At 42.2% G+C, this 19,711-nt stretch overlaps 1 protein-coding gene across 2 annotated transcripts in view; it reads left to right on the top strand.

Annotated features, from left to right (window-relative positions):
* The first annotated feature begins 173 nt into the window (after positions 1-173).
* The window catches only part of dpy19l3 (dpy-19 like C-mannosyltransferase 3), a 69,775-nt gene continuing 50,237 nt past the window's right edge, over positions 174-19,711 (top strand). Inside the window, exons 1-4 of one of the 2 annotated variants that reach the window (XM_078249316.1) lie at positions 174-371; positions 960-1,086; positions 2,890-3,017; positions 15,804-15,894. In XM_078249316.1, coding sequence (XP_078105442.1) covers positions 969-1,086; positions 2,890-3,017; positions 15,804-15,894 — 337 coding nt within the window. In that variant the 5' untranslated portion in view covers positions 174-371; positions 960-968. The other variant, XM_078249402.1, reaches the window with a different exon arrangement.

The following is a 19,711-nucleotide window of genomic DNA, read 5'->3' as shown; positions in this document are numbered from 1 at the left end:
AGCTATACAGTCTACTCAGAGAAATTATTATTATATCCATATCCTCCAGCGCTGGTATACAGATTGTACTGTAAAGAGATATGCTCCTGCCTTTTACATAAGTGATAGCCTCGTGCTTTTATTTTGAAGGCAGGCTCCTTTATGTTCCGGTATTGTCCCGTGGTTCAACCAAACCCAGTGCGGTATGAAACTCACCGATGAATTCTAACGAGAGGGAAAAAGAGGAGAGGAAAACGAGAGAGCGAGGGAGATAGAGAGAAATAGGGGGAGAGAGAGAGAGAGCGAGAGCGAGAGCGAGAGAGAGAGAGAGAACGAGGGGGAGGTATAGGAGAGCTGTCGGACCATCCTACCTGCCGTTGCTGTAGAGGAGGGTGAGGTTTATAAATGTACCGTTGACGCAAATCCTATTCGTCTTTGTTGCTGTCAAGGCAGAAAGAAAAGCTGGCGTCCATAACGTGAGCGCGCCTTTCTGCAACATGAACACTAATTAAAATAACGCCGTAGAAGTATGCTACATACACAATAGGAGGTTTAACCTACCTTATCGTACTTTATGGTATTATGTGCCTCACTGCTAATATCCACTAAGCTATTTTTTTTAAGGGACTACCTGCTTTACACACGGTAGGGTGTAGTTTTGCCGGTGACCTGGATGCTGTCGGTGTCGATAGATGGGATCTGATGTTTCACGTTATTCTAGCCGCTACGTGAGCAGGGAATGCCGCTGTAAGCAGGCCTGTCCACCCCTTCTGTCAGACTGAATGGAAGGCTACAGACAGTCAAGGAAAACAAACAGTGGTGCAGGTCGTGGTTTGCTTTGGCCCAGATTGCACTAGTGTTCACGCTGTTATAGTGTGTTGAGGATATATGCCTGTGTGTGTGTGTGTGTGTGTGTGTGTGTCTGTTGTCTCCACTTGGTATCTGTTCATGCCTTAATCATATCTGTGTTGTGGTTGCAGTGTTTTAACATGACAGCCCTGCGTCAGAGGAAGGGCAGCAAGGGGAAGGAGCCCCCTCTCGGTGCAGAGTTTCAGTCCCAACAGTCCAACTGTTGCACTGATCATCATCCCGAAAAGATCTTGCATGGTGAGTGAGCCATCCTCCCACCCAGCTGATGGCGGCTTAGTGTCAGCAGAAATCACCCTTTGACCATATGATAAGCATTGTTGGCAGCCATCCACCCAGCTGAAGCAACCTTAAGCCACATCCAGCTCCTGACCCCGACCTGTTGTGGGTGCAGAATGGGAAGCAAAGTTCTCAGTGGGCTTTTTTACTCACTCTTCTGGTTAAAGCCTGCACTCCTACACCTTTTGTGCCCATGCATATGCAGTCAACTAGTGCTTGGGTTACATCCTCAGAAGACATCAGGCATACTGAGCTGAAACAGTTTTCTGCATTTCACAGATTTCAATTTAAATTGATTGAAATGAATGCCATTTATATTGTATGAGTAACATGCATTTCTCTAGTATCCACTGAACAAAAAACACCTGCTGTTGTCATGTCGACTCAGTGGCATGGCTTAGTGGAGCGCTTCATCAAAATGCAGCCATCATTATGCAGTTTTCTCTTTTTATGTCACTTTTTATTTAAAAAACAAACAAACAAGTGCAACACTATGAATGCCTTCCAGTAAAGACTGTTTGAAAATGTGCGCCGTTATCCCCACATTTAAACAATATTGTGTGTCCCTCCCCCCTCCACACTCTGCCCTCCAGTGTGGCCGTTTGCAACAGGTATAAACTGTTTCTGTCCGAGCATAGTCTCGCTTTGCCAGACCTTCCTCCACAGCGTTGGGGAGGAGGGTCTGGCTAGTCCACACAGCATTCCTGGATGGGTGAAAAAAACGTGCTCTGGTTCACTGGCATTTCTTTAAACCAATCACAATCATCATGGGCGGTGCTAAGCAACGGACGGAGCCACTGTGCAGCTTCGTGTCGGGAAGGAACTTGTTTTGGCGGAACGTGTGTACGTTCAAAAGTTGTTTTAGTCGTGCAACAGAAAACTCAGATTGGACAGATAGTCTAGCTAGCTGTCTGGATTTACCCTGCAGAGATCTGAGGAGCAGTTAACCATAGTCCTCACAAATCCACCGGAGTTAAAATTCCAACGCAAAGAAAATGGAAGGTAACGGACATCCGGCCAAAAAGAGTGTCATCATTTCCGGCGGCGACGGAGCAATCCCGGAAGCGGAACGTCGTGGATACAGACTAGTTGGAGCATAACCTGACAATGCCAAGACCCTGAAAGTGAAGTGGCTAAATAGAATTGAGCCATCATTCATTTCATTATTTACACCTGTGCTTTTACTCTTCTGTGTAAAAACCCTAGCCTGACAAGTCAGACCCACATCCAGATTTTGGGTCTGGGAACTTACCATTGGCAGGGCTCCATCCGAGGGGCGGGATAAACGGTTGTCTTTCAAATTCCCTCTGCACTCAGTAGGATAGCGCTACAACCAACCAGAGCAACGCTAGTTGATAGATTAAACTTTTGCCGTATCCGGTCGGCAAAACTCCGAACACATCTTCCTTTTTTAAGAATGACTTCAGTGCCGTTCTTTGTTCTTTTCTCAAAGAAAAGCTGAACTCCAAGTCTTCCAGAAGACTGCTGTTCCCAGCAGCAGCAGCCATAAGCCCGTCCACCGACTCTATACACCATGTGATTGGCCTGACCAGAGTTTGGTTTTTCCAGCTCGCAAGCCAACGGAGAGTGCCTAGACCCCCCCTGGCTGCAAATTAAATTGCTGACGCTAGGGTGCGTCTAGATTTCTAGCCTATCATGAACCCTGCATGGAAAAAAATTAATCATGTCATGTCGGCTGTTTTAAAAAGTTATGAAACTTTCACTTGCCAGGAACAACTTCATGACTTGTTAATGTTCCTGCAGGTGATTGGTCATGGGGGGCAATAATCTGGACATCAGTTGGTTGGTCTGTGTCTGTTGGTCTTGGCCTGCTGTGCTGTATCTACATGGCCACACTACATGAGAACGACCTGTGGTTCTCCAACATAAAGGTAAAGGCCTTAAAGTTATTTTTTCCTACAGAGGTGCGCTCAGGGTTCAAAAAGACAACTAGTAAGTTAATTTAAGGTTGTTAGAAGTCTCTTCATTTTCCACATTCAAATGAATGTTTGACCATGTTGATGATAGGAGTCGCAGTGCTTCTATAGTCCCTCTTTCATACACATGGGCTCACTTGGCTTGACTCGGTTTGGCATGGCGCGTCAGCCCAGCACGGCAGGGATTTGCATCTCCATAACTGTTAACACGCTTGTCTTCATTCAGTGACGTTTAACAGCAGCGGGCTGGTCAATGGTTGTGATCAAAAGAGCGGCTGTAAAACGGTGGATTTCCTATAAAGCCCCCTGTTATTTTGTTATTACAAAGCTTTCATCACGAAGCAGCAAAATCAGGAAATGTTGGGAATTCTCATCAGCAGAAACTTACCACAACTGCTATACAGCTGAAACATGAAACAGTCACTCGCAATTTCCACCAACTGCGGAACGTCTGCGGATCCGCTCCGGAACGGCGGCGGAGTCAATAGGTTTCCATTAAAGTCAGTGTGCATATTTTCACTGATGGAACGGCTGCGTCCCGACTCCGTCCCAGCTCAGGCGATCCACAGCCCTCCGAAGCAGATACGCAGAGCTTCTATTTTTTGCCGGAGAGCTCGGCAGCAATTCAGCACAGGGCAGATTGTGCGTGACAGGAAGTCGAGCACAGAAACAAAATAAAACATCCGGTTAATTTTCAGATTAAAATAAGCTGTGCTCACGGCGGATCATATTTCAGTAGGTCAGCACAGAGCTGTTTCCCCTCTACTCCTCTGGATGGAAACAAACTGTTGTTGTTTTTGTGGTTCTGTTTATAGAAACCACATCCTGTTATATCGCGCGATCATACGTGAATTTGCGAGATCTCGTGGGTCCTCGTGACTTCAGCTGTCAGTCATGGCCGCAGCCGTTCCGCAAAAAATCCGGACCTGGTGGGTATTGAAGGACGGCGAAGAACGTTCCGCAGCCGTTCCGCAGCTGGTGGAAATTGCGGGTCAAATGAAGGAGATATCTGAAAGTTTAAACAGGGACACAGTAGAGAAACTAAACTCCAAACCACATATATTCTGTTAGAAGCTACAAAAGGTACTGAGATCTGAACACAGACTTTTAAAAATGAGCACAACTCGACACGTTTCAACTGGTAATGGAAATATTAATCAGCAGGACATGGCTTGACTCGGCGCGGCCAAATATGCCAAATAGCCAGGGTCGGATATCGGTATCCCGTATTAGTATTCCCTAACCGTAATACATACGTATGTAGTTGTCTCAGTGGTTTAGTAAGAACTGTAAACTTACTGGCTGTATGTCTCACTGACAATCTAAGACGAGTTTGCCAGCACAGGAAGAAGATCTGGTAATGTTGAAAACACATGAGGCCTTTTATGTCTTTTATGACTTGTTAAGAAGCATCCGAGATGCAGATGATTGATGTATCTGACACTTTTATATGGCGATTATCTAAGGATTTGACGTCCATGTGTAAGATTCATCACCCACTTCACAGATGTGGATATGTACAGGTTTCCCAGTTTTAATATTTAAAGCTTTAGTGCGTAACTTTTTGATATTAATAAAAGGCCGTTACATTCAAATAATTAAGACTATCAGCTCCACAAAAGAAGATGTTCAGAAGATTGTGTCGCCCGGTGACTTTTCATTTTTGACAGGACAGCTAGGTGAGAAAGGGGAGAGAGAGGGGGAAGACATGCAGGAAATCGTCACAGGTCGGATTCGAACCCTGGACCTCTGCGTCGAGGCATAAACCTCTCAGTATATGTGCGCCTGGTCTACCACTGGACCAACCCGGCCACATAACTACCTCTTCTGAAGAGTCCATCATGTTTTTTAAATCCTCCGTGTCCTCCTTGGCTACTAGCAACTGCGTGGAGGAGGGTTGGGGGTGCGTGTGCGGTCACTGAAGGCTTGTATCATGTGGATGCAACAAGAGTTTAGTTGTCATTACTTAGAAATCCTCATGGGGGCGACAGAAACTACGCACTATAGCTTTAAAAGCTGAAACAATTCTACATGCATTTTTTTCTTTTCGTTATCTCAAGAGGAAATGTAGCTTAAACATCCCTTCATCCTGTGTTCGCCGTTAGAATCGCGTCATAAACGCGTCATAAACACGTCATCCTGAAATGGGATGATTGTTTTTCCATGCGCTGCGGCGGATTGATTTGCAAGCGACTCATGGTTAGCCAGACCTTTTTAGAGTCTGTTTAGTGTTGTACAGCAGCAGAACATTGTGCCCTGCCAGATATGATGTCATTTTCAAATCCCCCTTTCCAAAGCTTCACCAACACTGTGGCTCAGACTGAGATATACATAGCAGACTTTGATCCGGTTGACATGGCAGAACAGATCGCTCTGTCAGAGTCATAACCGAGGCAAGATGTAAATGAACACTGTTCATTTACATCTTTTGTTTTTTTTTGCCTCATTTAGCGCTGCAGAAATAGTCATTTGTTTTGGTAGCTAAATGATGGTGTGGCCTGGTTTCGTCTCATGTGTGGTTTACAATGATGTAAGGATGAATTTGTGTATACAAATGGTTCTGAAGGTCTGTACCATAGCTAGGGTGTGAAGTTTACCTGCCATCTATCAGAAAACCGATACAATAATTGAAGATACGGCTACATCAATACAAACCACAGGTACCATACATGGTAATATATTAAAGAGAATGAGAAGCTAAAGATGTGGCACTGGTGCACTGGCACTGGTCAGATTTCTCGGAATCTGCTTAGAAAGTTTGAGTTTCACAGTTTGAGTGAGTCAAAACTAGTGTCCATAGACCGTAGGACAGAAGAGAGAATGAGACAAAACAACTGCACTCTATGACTTCGAGGTGATCTCATCTGTCGGCACTAACTCGGAGTGCCAGCCAGGTGCTTCATTTGTTTCTCATGCAAATGTGCATTGCATCTTGACCAACATAAAGGCCATCTGCACAGGATAATTTGTGAGTTTCTGTCACAGAGAGACATCCAGTTAATTGAGCAGATTCAGTCAGACACAGTTTGTGGTCCTATGCTGTTTTTGTGTGTAAAGGGAAGACGCAGACAGATGCTTTCATTCATAATAAATGCAAGGACTTTACAGGCCTGGCGAACATTTCCCTGAAATGTTCCCAAATAAGTGGGCTCCTGGCTGACATCATCACACATTGCACGCATATGTGGGTGTGCGCGCGTGTGTGTGTGTGTGTGTGTGTGTAGTGTTTCCTTCTGTTAATGCTGTCAAAGCCTCTGTCTAGGACTATGTTCACATAGAGACTGCTAAATCTGAAAATGCTGTTTACATGAAAACAACTTAGGTCCACACTAGCACATTGATCTTTGTCAACACTAAAATGCCCAAACAATAGGAACACAGCTAAATCTCTTCCTGCAACTCTTGGTAGGCAAACTACAAAAGTGTGCATCACAGCCAACATCTGGTTGTTCTGGCAGAAATGGAGCGGGACTATGTCCGACAATTTCTGTAACTTTCCGAAATTCACACCCACTAGTCCCCTAGGCGTGTTGAGGTGAAAAAGTAAGCTGAATAACTCTTTGAATATCTTCCGGGAGAGACTGTCTGAAAATGTTGTGCAGCTATCTGCATATATACACAATATGGAGTATCCTCTCTCTCAATGACAGCCACCTTCTAGTATGGCCGTTCGGAACAGGTAGAAACACTTGATTTCCACGTGGTCTGACAACTTGTTTTTATTAACTTGTTATTTTTGCATAACTCAGCCTTTACATTGCAACCCAGATATCTGTGCAGCTCTCTCAGTCACTTCAATGAGGCCACTGCCTTGACTCAAGAGGGGTGCTGACACAAAGACCTCCAATAGCAAAAGGCATTATCGTCTGCATATAAAGTGAAATCTTGTCAACTTATGCTGTCATTCGGCATGGTTGGGTGTTTGCCAATCCATTTCTTTGCAAGAACATATTAGGGGTGTTGAAATGAATCGTTGCATGGATGCATCGCGATGCGGACCTAGATAATGCTGCATCGATGCAATGACAGACCATAATCGATTATTGCCTACTGGTGGCTGCTTTTTTAGTTTTTGCCTTTTGTCCGTTGTCTGCTGTGTTCAGACTCCTCTACATTCATGAAGTGTCTTTTTTAAGAGCATGATAAAATAAAAAGGGGAGTTCATATCTGATTGCTTGAATTTGTTGATGAAAACCCATGGGTAGCAATACATGATAATATCGAGGAGGTAACGCATCGTGATATCGAATCGATTTGAATCGTTGACAGGATAATCGTAATCGTATCGTGAGACCGGTGAAAATTCACACCACCAAAACATATCCCTGTTACTTGTTTTTTTAAGTTGAAAGTCATATTTGTTCTGTTTATCTTGGAATCGTCGAGACGGAAGGTAAAATGTGTTGACGTGACCTTCCTGAATTTTATTTCATCATCTCACTGGTACCTTATATAACACTTACCAACCTTTGTGTTTTTATTAATTTTTGTTTTTTAAAGATTCTTTTTTGGGCATTTCCGCCTTTTAATGATAGGAAAGCAATGAGAGGGGGAAGACGTGCATGAAATCGTCCCAGGTTGGACTCGAACCCTGGACCTTCGCTCTACCGACTGAGCTATCCTGGCTACGTGTTATTTATTTTTTATTCTGCCGAGTGTTAGCTTGGTAAACCTCTGTCAGTCCCCTCCCACTCTCTGTGATCACCCATACTGTTTTTTAAAACAGTTGACAATTTATTTCTTACTTACATATATTTCCGTCTCTGTTATCAGACAATTGAATCGGCTCATGATTGACTAACTGTAAACAAGGATACAAGTAATGACTGCGCTGCTGCACTGAGATGCCTATCAAATCACTATTTTATGATTACAAAGTCGTATTGACAAAATAGCAAGTATACAGCTCAATGACAACACACCTGTATTCTGCTGTATTGACATTTACAATGAGTGATCACAGAGGTTAAACAGCAACAGTTGTCTTCTTAACTTTACCAGTGGACATCCCTCGGATGTGTCTGACTCTGGAGTAGAGTTGGACGATGTTGACAAAATGTGATATTGCGATATCGATTATGAATATTGTGATATCGATATTAATTTTGATATTTTTAAACAAACGTAAAATTACAAAAGTTACGGGAAAAACGCATCAAAATAGGTTCATAACAAATACAATACAAGGTTTATTTCAACTGACGGTCATATTGGACTGGTACAACATGAATGAATAAATAAGGACCATGTCTACAGAACAGGACATGTTTTACTGGTTGGACAGTATAAAATATATAAATAAGGACCATGTCTACAGAACAGGACATGTTTTACTAGTTGGACAGTATAAAATATATAAATAAGGACCATGTCTACAGAACAGGACATGTTTTACTGGTTAGACAGTAGAAAATAAATAAAGAGAACAGGACACAAATTCTTTCTCTTCTCTGGTTCGTTCTGTTTAGTTGTCTCTATCTATTTCTTCACTTACACTGTCACTCTGTTGAAATATGCACACACGTGGTTCGCTCCATAGGGTTGGTCACCTAGTGGACCCGTGCGATGACGTGCACTAACGTGCAAGTGGCACGGTAACTGGCCAATGAAATGATGATCACTACAGTCTTTCAAGCGGGCTCTAAATCAAACACAACTAAGCCACACAGCCAACAGACGGGACGCAGCGCTCCACAAAATAAACTAAATATTGCATACTTATTGCGACACCTTTCGATATTATTTTGCTTAACGTGAAATCGTGATATCGCGATAACGATATTGAGTCGATATATCATGCACCCCTACTCTGGAGATAGTTTTGAGGTGCAAAGACCGCCAGCTCAGTGGGGGCCGAGGGCCAAAATAGAAGGAACAAGATTCATGTTCATATTTAGCCGGCTTACGCTTGGTCTCCACGGGCAGCTTTTTTCAACTGCAACTCCCCGTATCGGTGACACGCAGCGGATTCCAAGAGAAATTGTGTCACCACAACATGATGCCGACGGTGTACACCAGGGACTTCAAACTCAACTTCACTAAGAATCACATCAAGGGCCAGACATGTTTAGTTTATTGATATGCTTTTATTTAATCGAAAAAGTCAAATATTTTTGACTGTATTATTGCATGTGTCATATAGTCTTCTCACTTACAGTTTGGTCGACATAAAGTCCGAAAGAAGTCAGGAAAAAGTTCCTCAGCCATCATAGAAAAAAAGCGCCCTAAAACAAAGTGACAAAAACTTCGGCAAAAGTGACAACGTCGGAAAAAGTTCCAAATCGTCAAAAAAAATTACAACAGCGTCAGAAAAAACGACAAAAACTAGGTGGGCCAAAATGTATTGCGAACCTAAATTGATATGCGGGCCGGATAATAATCTGCGAGGGGCCTGATTTGGCCCGCGGGTCTTGAGTTTGACACATGTGGTGTACACATTTTGCAGATAATTTGTTGTTGGCGGGGATATACGTTTCTATTAGTTTCTATCTGGCCTATCACAAACTATTTGTTACGTTTTGTACTCCAGTCACACACTTTGCAGCTTAAAAAGTTGCGTTTAGTTTACTTCAACTAACAATGCTACTACTACTAAAACAAATGTATAACTCACCAGGTATACCAACTGCCTGGGCAACCTTCTGCCAAGCTAGCTGTTAACATCCCTGTAGTCACACAGACGTATCATAAAGTAAGCTATAGGATAATCACGATCTTTTAATTTGCATGGAATTTTAAACATAGCATATGTGTATACACTGGAGAATATATTGGAGGCACGTTTGCGTGTCTGCCCTCTCACTGGCTACCGCTCTGCAAAAGTTGACTCGGAGTCAACTTTGGGAGAGCGATGAACTTCCGGGCACGTTCGCCACTGTCAGCGGACTTCGCTCATACCGCTGTTCTCATAGGGAATGATTTGAATCGTTAATATGGACATTATACAAGTCCACCTGCAGCACGGTGTCCTTTTCCAAGCCACAACGAATGGTGTAATGTACAGCTTAGCACAGTGTTCAGACACTTGTGGCTCAGCCAAGCTCATGCTGCCGTCTGACCTTACCTTGAACTGCTTGCTCTTGCTCCCTCAGTTCATTGAGATGACGTATTTTGTTTCCTGCACTCAGAGAGGGCTCTCACTCTTCCACTTAAACACACACACACACACACACACACACACACACACACACACTGTCTTAAGTGTGTCCAGGTCAAGTAGGATGGAAAGAGCCGTGAAACACGCTGGAAAGTAATTTGGGAGTTTAGGAGTCCTGCCCGTTGGTGTTTGTACTTTTCCGGTTGTTGCTGTTTGACCTGACCCTACATGACTGATGGTATCAGAGTGTTGGAAGTCTGTCAAGAAGCTGTTGAACAGAGGAGGAGACTGGTTTTAATAATCTCACATGTGGCTTCCTCATCCATTGTGTTGTAGAGGGAACGTAGTAGCAGTGTTAGCCTCAGGTTAGAAGGCTCTGGTGGGTTTGGTATCAAGTTCTTCTCTCTGTCTCGCCAGTCATCATACAACATATATGATGAGATATGGGACAGCTGGCCGAATCTGGCCTCTTGAATTCATCAGGTGAGATGCCATGACCACGTCTGTCCGAGTGCAGAATGCAGTTTATTTCAGACGTGCTCAAAGCTTGACGTCAGTTCCAGATCCACAAAACCCTCTGACAAAAGTTCACCGCATTTTCCGAATCATCATCCAACATGTTCCCGTCTCTCGTCCCCACCTCCACCCCATATTAATCTTTTCCTGTGTGCATGTGTGCTTTTATAGACAAGAGGTCACCAGCAGTGGCTCTCTTTTCTTTCCCTCCCTCTGGCTGCTCCAGTTATCTACAGCCCAGCCTGCTGTTCACACACTCACTGAGGCTCAGTCTGTATGCTTTCTTTCCACTTCTTACTTAGTAGAACGATTGCTTTTTGTGTCTGTTAGAGTTCAAGGGAGGCAGATGTCGGTCCTTGTTTAAGCTCCGGACGACATAAAGCAGAGGGAATACAATGCAAGGCCAACGCTGGACGAACCCCCACTTGAATTCTTCAAGCACCATATCAGAGCGGTGGGAGTTATTCAAAGAGCCATACGGAGGAAATGGTAACAGAGAGAAACGGAGAGAGGGTCCCTGTCTTTTTAAGAAGTGAACTGGCTTTCAGGATAATGAGCAATGTGTGAACTTGTTAACTAGGCCCCCATTCTCTTTGACCTTAATTTAAATTGAGGATTAGCCATCTCATCAGAGTTCTTGGGGAAAAGCCAAGGCTTGTTTTGCCTCGAGCAAACTCAAAAGACGGGTTGGAAAGGAAACTAGCTGCTCATTCCCTCGTAGAAGGCTTTTGCATATTTCCTTTGGCAAGGAACTTGAAGCGATTTAAAAAAAGCTAATTTATTTGGGCCGACTTCAAGAAGAGAAAAACACGCCGCATTTTAACATTCATTGCCGTAATGGATTTGGATCAGTTCTATAGCTCAGGCCAGGAGCATGCTGTTTATCTACCTGAATTCAGCTCATCAAAGGATCCATGAACTCATTGATAATCTGCATCTTCTCAGGCAATGGAGCTTCGTAAAAGAGTTAGGCTGAGCAAGCTGCAACACAATCTGGGCCTGCCTCCAGATGCACCGGCTGAAGGGAGACGCAGCAGTAACATGATGTCGGGCACAGAAAGGTCTAACGCCACACTTCAGGATACAGGGGAGCTTTCTCTGCTAAGAGGATCCGGTTCTTGTTCCGGTTCAGGCGTTCTTGCCCGGTGGCCTTGGCGACAGCGTGTTTCCATGGCAACCGGGCTGTTAATAGCCGGGCTGCTGGCACTGACTCAGGCCTGGTGCGTCAACTCCATACATGAGAATCTGCTGTGGTTCTCTCAGCTCACGGTAGGCGTTATGATTTGATGAGGATGAACTATGCACATCACAGACAAGCTCTCGCCCACAGTAACAGCCTGTGGTGCGAGTTAACATACCATAACATCCCCCCATCACACCCCTGAGCACACAGTAGCAGTTTGTCTGGTCACAATATTTATATTCGTCCTCTTCTTTAAATATATTTTTTTAAATTGCTATCATCTATTGTCCTCCTTGTTATTGATTTATCAGTCGATCAGACCAGTTCAATTGATGAAATATCATATGGAATCCAAAATTAGTTGTGAATTTACTGAATTCAACAACAAAAAAAGCATCCTTGGTTCGCAGTTTTGAAAAGACCTGAAGCGGTATTCTATTACAACAGTACTACAGGAGGGAATTACGGGGTAACTCAATATATCACGATTCAATGGCCACAATAACAGTAAGGCTGGACCCGAATATTCGACTGCTCGGATATTCGTTCGTCTGGTTGGTATTTGGTTTTTAATTTTGGGACTTGGATATGTGTTAATTTCTCCCCCCTTAGTTCTGTAGAATAACCGAGTCCTTAAAAATTAATGCTTTTTAATAAACCGAAAGACACGTGTTGCAGTGTTTTAATTTCTACTCAGTGGGAGAGTCTTTACTGTGTTTTGCTGTCTTTCTCTCCTCTACCTTGATCTCCGTGTTTCACTGAGGGAAGGTATACGTCCCCCAGAGACGCAGAGATAAAGGTGCAGTGACGACTCGACAGTCCGCTAACTTGCTGCTCTTGCTACCAACACTAGCTGCTCTGTTTCAACAATGTTAGGCTGAAAAAAACATGCATGCAGGCTGCAATTCACTGTGGTGCTCCGATGGGATTATAAACTGAGCAAAAACCTGCTAGCCGCGTGCTAATTCGTGCAGTACAAACTCCCAAACACCGCGGCGCTGTGCCGTCACTCTCAGCGGAGAACGGAGAAATGTCTGGCTGAGTCGAGTTATATTCAAATTCAAATAAGCTTTATTGGCATGACAGATCAGTAAGACATATTGCCAAACAGTACCGAAAATTATTAACATTGATAGAAGATTAGCAATAAATATACAGTAACACGCAAATATCAAACCTCGTCAATCAAATACATAAAGGCATTAAAGCGGCCATATTATGCTCATTTCCAGGTTCATAATTGTAATTTGAGATTGTACCAGAATAGGTTTGCATGGTTTAATTTTCAAAAAACACCATATTTTTGTTGTACTGCACATTGCTGCAGCTCCTCTTTTCACCCTGTGTTCAGGTCTCTGTTTTAGCTACAGAGTGAGACCTCTCACTGCTGGAACATCTTTGTTGTCAGTCGCACATGCGCAGTAGCTAGGTAAGGATTACATGAGCTAGCTAGCTGTTTCTCCAACTTCTAAACGAGGGCGCACTTCCAACTTTGTGTGGAATACCTGCAGAACAGGGACATGGAAGTAGTTCTATATAGAGATGGTCTGATACCATTTTTCCGATACTGCTTAACATCTCTAGTTCCATACAAATTATTTTGTAGATTAGGGTGAATTCATGTGTGTTGTAGCAGTGTTTTGCCATTGAGAACGAGCTAGCATGCTAGCCGTGCAGATTTTGACCAGCTGACCCGGAGACTGAAGGCAGGACACATTCAGAAACCGTATCTCACTCAAAACAGCATGGATGGGTTTTTCAAAGTTTGTATGCGTGTGGAAGCACCAGAGACACAAAAGAACACCCCAAATCCCAGAAAAAGTGATTCTTTCATAATATGGGCACTTTAAATAACAATTAATAATGTGGGCAACTGTAATAGTTTTATAGATTTTTACAGATTTTTCTCAGTTTTGCAGTTCGGATAGGGGAGATAGAGAAACCCAGGAAATATATAATTTTTTTTTTTCAAAGAAAACCTCTCTCAAATCCTTCTGACCCATTTTTCACAGTATAATAAGAAGAGATTAGGTCGTAACCTGAGCAGTTTGATGTGTGTTGAGGTCTGCGTGGTTATACTGTAGCAGCCTGGTGTCGTTTTTTAAGGCGATGTAATGAATGTTAACACTGTCTCTGTTGCTAAGTCCCATCAGCCGAGCCCAAACGATGGTATTCAGGACAGCCCTAAATAACAATGATATCATGACACAGTCAGTTATACAATAAGCTGAATGTTGCAAGGCAGTTATCTACAAAGCATTCTTGTAGCCGAAATGGCAAAATATGTTTTTGTAAAACAGGAATGAATCATAGACCACTGTGTGATTTACATTTGAAAATCACACAGCTTGTTTCGCCTCTGCCGACTGCAGCGCTCTTATAAAAACTGGACCAATGTCAAAGATTGTTGTTCCCATCAGTCACTTAGACACAAAAACATAGGAAAATAGGGTCTAGGTTGAAAAAATCGGTAGTTACCCTTTAAGCAAGACACTGAAACCAAAATGTTCTCCTGATGGCCAGTCCAGCGCCATCAATGTGTGAGTGCGTGTTAAAGGGTGAATGAGAAGCAACTAAAACGCCATGCACGTGCAGCCCATTCACCATGTCAAACATAAACTAGTAGCAAAGAAACGGAACTGAACATCAGAAGAGTTCCAGAGCTGTCAAGATTCGTCAATATTGGTTTTAATAATGTACTCCACGAACATGACATTATAGTAGGCCTGCTCGATTATGGAAACAATTACAATCACGGCTACTCATTGTCTTTTGTAAAGGTGTTGCAGTTATTAAGCTTAAAAAACAAACAAAACGGTTAAACAAATCATCAGCGAAAAACAACTAGAACTGTAAAATGTCAATTAATGCTTTTCCCGTATTAGGACAAAATAAGAGTTATGTGCAAAACGTATAGTGCAAAATAATAGTTTATCTTGATTCATCTGTATTTGTGATCAATAGCAGCCGTAATCGCAATTGCGAATACAATTTCCATGAATTGCACAGCCCTAGATTATAGGTGGAGCTATGCTGGGAGTTTGCTGAGGCTACAAAACGTAAAGGCGTACATTATCCCAGCCTAATAGGTGCAAACAGCAATCTGTTTAACTTAAGGTGATGAGATGTAGCTGTAAGGGTGGGGCTACAGGCTACAAATAGACATTTTAGGGGGGGATGGTTAGAATATGGAACATTTTGTATACAAAGTGAATTTATATGTCACTTCATGGTGGATTTGTGTCTTTTTCAGCATAAAAGCTTAAGATGTAATGCAAATGGAAATCAGCAGGGCCGTTCCCTCCCAGTCATTTAGTGGAAAATCTGTTCTTAAGTCCATTAGTTGTTTTTTTTATGGTCTTTTTATGAGGGATGAGCTTTTAATCATAAGTTATTACTGGGAAAAGATGACATAAATCGTACTGTAATAATACTCCGAAACATTCTTTGGTCCCTTGGAATGACCACATTCAACTGTGCAGGGACAGGGTACTGGATACTTTCAGTGAATTCACATAGCTGATATGTCAATGAAATATATCAAATCATTTGCTTTGAGTCGAGCACAGCTGTGAAAACTATTTACAAGCTGAACATGATAGATTGATGATTGAGTTAATATTTTGCAGCTGGCTGTTCACTGTTTGCACTCTGTTTCTCCCCCCCCAGTGGAACAGTAATCATTCATGGCAAGCAGGAAATCTCTTGGGAAGACATCATCTAAGCACACACGCACACGCACGCACACACGCACACGCACACACACACGCACAGGCACACACTGTGTTACCTGTCTTGTTGTTACTTTTGAGGATTATGACTGCGTTAGCTGCTTTGCCTCGATCCTCCATGTTTCTGTCATGCTTTGCCAGCATATCTGTTTTCCATATTTTAGAGAACAGAAGTCTTTGGTTTCATACAACTAAAATTCCCTTTTTGCTTTCAGGAAGTGGAGCGGGAGATCTCCTTTCGGACAGAGTGTGGACTGTACTATTCTTACTACAAGCAAATGTTGCAGGCCCCGTCCATACAGGAAGGTAAGCACTATGTTTACGGTGATGTCATTTCTCGGTGTGTGTTATAGCTGGGCAATATATCGATATTATATCGATATCGTGATATGAGACTAGATATCGTCTTAGATTTTGGATATTGTAATATCGTGATATGGCATAAGTGTTGTCTTTTCCTGGTTTTAAAGGCTGCATTACAGTAAAGTGATGTCATTTTATGAACTTACCAGACTGTTGTAACTGTTCTTACCCACTTAGTCATTATATCCACATTACTGATGATTATTTATCAAAAATCTCATTGTGTAAATATTTTGTGAAAGCACCAGTAGTCAACACTACAATATCGCGGTATCGCTATTGAGGTATTTGGTCAAAAATATTGTGATATTTGATTTTCTCCATATCGCCCAGCTCTAGTGTATATATATATATATATATATATATATATATATATATATATATATATATATATATATATACAGTATGTATCGCATCAATAATGGCCTTTTATTGAATTGAAGGGTGGTGTCTTTTACAAAAACCAAAAACACAAGAGCAAAAGTGTAAGGAATGGATTAACAGTTTATTTATCTGATTAAACATTAGCTGCAAATATTAGCGAGTTGGACTAACTAGTAGAGATGCACCGATAGACCGGCCGGTGACCAGGAATTGGCCGGTTTTCACGTGCTCGGCCATGACCGGCGACCGGCAGGTCAGTCTGACATATGCTGAGTTCATGCCGGTTAACGCTACAATTAACTGACAACATAAGTTATACGAGTTACAGTTCTCAAGGACGCACGCACACACGGCGCGACAGCACAGTCTCTTTTGCCTTTCTCTCAACTTTTCCGCCGTGTGTGGCGCGTACCCGCTCGCGGTGTGTGACATGTAGGGAACCTCATAAATTAACCTGCAACACGTCAGCTGTTTGGAAATTCTTCAGCGTGTGTGCAGAAGATAACAAGTTTGCAATATGCAACACCTGCAAGGACAAAGTAGGGCGTGGAGGGACGACACCAAAAACCAGAATCACATTTTTTTTGTTGGATATTGGACGTGAAAAGAAGGAAATGGTTCTAACGTTAGACTTTAGATGTGTGTGAATTTCCCACACCAGGAGTCATTTATATAGTTCTATTTTATAGTGATCCATTATCTGTTCAAAAAATGTTCTATGTTCTGTGCAAAATGTTCTATTAAAGAAAAGATAGAAAATAAATATTTGTGTGTGCTGTAAAGTTCATTATTGGATTTGGGGCCCTTTCCTTCCCTGCAACTCCACTCAGCATAACCCGAGAAAGTGTTAGGTTTGCCGAATACATGTACTGTGCTTGTATCTTTCTCACCCTAACAGCCTTTCCTAACATTACAAGTCAAAACATACTGTTTTAAAATACAATATGCAAGCTTAGCAGCCACACAGGGCTGTGTTAGATCGAAGTAACAGTCTGATCTTACATTTTTCTTCATCAGACATACTTATAATTCTGTGACTAACTAGCTCTACAGTGTGACTCAAGGACAATGCTGTTGCTTCATTTCTTGTTTTTGTCTTCTACGTGGATCATCAACTGGTGAGGAAGATGGCTTTTAGCATGGTATCATTTATCTAGCTATCAAACTATATATTTAAGACCATTTCACAGGACTCTTGTTTTAAAACGAATCAGCTGGAATCACTCAAAAGTCAGCCAGACATGACGTTTATAACCAACTAATGGAGCTAACGTTAGGTAGCTAGCTACAGCTGTTAAAATCTGGTAACCCGGCATTTTAAAGGATGTGAAATTACTGTAGTTATTGCAACATGGTTTTATAATAGCTCATAAAAACATTTCGTCTACATGTAGAGACATCAGACAGCTCTTTCTTCCTCTTACAAGGAAAAATCAACTTTTTTCCCTCAGACCAAACAACTCACAGCAGTTTGTCGTGACGCATAGTCTGCTCTGAGGGAAATTAGTCTAATTATTTGTTCCCATTATCGTGTAAAATTCCTAGTTGGAAACAGGCCTAATTTTCCACTAAGGCAAATAATTGAGCTGTAGGCTAATCAGTTGAGGAACTGGCTGACCTTGCTTTCTGTCTCACTCGGTGCTCATTTCTTCTCAGCAGAATGGCTTGATGTGCAGAAACTACAGTAGTTAGAGTTAGGGCTGCACGATTATGGAAGAAATAATCACGATTATTTTGGTCAATTGAAATCACGATTACTCATTAACCTTTGGGGGGGGGGGGGGAGGGGGGATTATTTGCAATCGTTTCTAAAAAAGCATTATATTTCTTACAATTCCATTCCAGGATATAGTGTCCTTTCTCTCACAGAAAGAGTCTTTGGGTCAGAATAAAATCAGTTTTACTGCTGTGAGTCTGTTCAGCTTTATATATACTGTATATACTTTACACATACATATAGCTAATGAACAATTCCAGATACATAACACATTTTCCAATCTCAGATCACATTTTCTTTTACTATGACCACTCTTACTGTCATTACTAAACATTGTGCCAAAATGTGAACAATGTCGTTGCGTAAAGCAGGTGATTTAACGTCACCGCTCATTTTACATACAGTTCAGCAACAAAACAAAATGCTGAGGGAACATTACTATGTTTTTTCATGTTGGTTTTGAGCAGTACGCCTAATGGAAGAAACGAGAAGTCAAAAGATTGATTTACAAAAAGACAAACAAGTGAGGTGGGAAAAGGTAAGCAAGGGTGGAAGAAAAAGGATGGAAGGAGGCGTGCATAGAGAAAAGGAAGGAAAGATACAGAAGCAGGAATGAGAGGAGAGGTATAAGGACAGAGAGGAAGGATAACGGAGCTAACACAGGTAGGAAGAATCAAAGTGAGCGAGGAAAGGACAAAGGGAAGAAAAGGGATAAAGCCAAAATGACTGTTTGGAAGAAAGGAATGAATGAAGTAGAGTAGGTAGTGTGTGTGTAGTATTGTGTACTCTGTTAATGGAAAACAGGTTCTGGTTTCTATGGTCTTACATGGATCAAGAACACAGCAGTAATCAGGCTGACACAAGTCAGCCTGCAGCAGGAACTCGGCTCTCTGCTGCACGTTTGGTGTCACGCTTTGTTCCAGTCAAACCAAATGAATAGTAATGATACTGCACCCAGTACCCAACTTGGAATAATGACACCAGTGTGCGTGTGTGTGCGCTCATATAACGTCAGTAGCATTCTTTTTGCATGGCATAACAATGCCTTTTCCACCAAGGAGGTCATGTTGTTCGTCTCGGTTTGTCTGTTTGTTTGTCTGTCAGCAGGATTGCAGAAAACTACTGACCCGATTTTTAGTTTTTTGAACTTGGTGGAAGGGTGTAGCATGAGCCGAGGAAGAAAACCATTACATTCTGGAGTGGATCCAAATCATGAGGCGGATATACAAATATTTACCTTGTGTTGTAAGAAAACTTGTTTAATTTGTTATGAATCTATTTTGATGCGTTTTCCCATAACTTTTGTAATTTGACATATGTTTAAAAAATATCGAAATTAATATTGATATCGCAATATCACATTTTGTCAATATCGTGCAACCATAAAGGATAGTTCTGGTTTAGTACAACGTGGGTCTTATTTGAGTAGTTTTTGCCAATAATACTCACCAAAGTACTTGCTGAGATGGGGGAATACAATGACATCGTTGAAAAGCATTCAGGCAGGGCCAGAAACATCAGCCATCAGACAGGTTGTAAACAAACCCCCAGTTTAACCAAGCTGGAAGAGAAAACAAAGGTGAATGCTAAAGTTCTAACCATCACAGTTTACAGACTGTCCTGTGCAATGGACAGTCCCTCCGGGATTTCGCGGCCTTT

The sequence above is a fragment of the Sander vitreus genome, chromosome 1 (assembly GCF_031162955.1).
Source record: "Sander vitreus isolate 19-12246 chromosome 1, sanVit1, whole genome shotgun sequence".
In the NCBI taxonomy this organism is placed as follows: Eukaryota; Metazoa; Chordata; class Actinopteri; order Perciformes; family Percidae; genus Sander; species Sander vitreus.
This window is presented reverse-complemented; position numbering and strand designations above follow the sequence as displayed.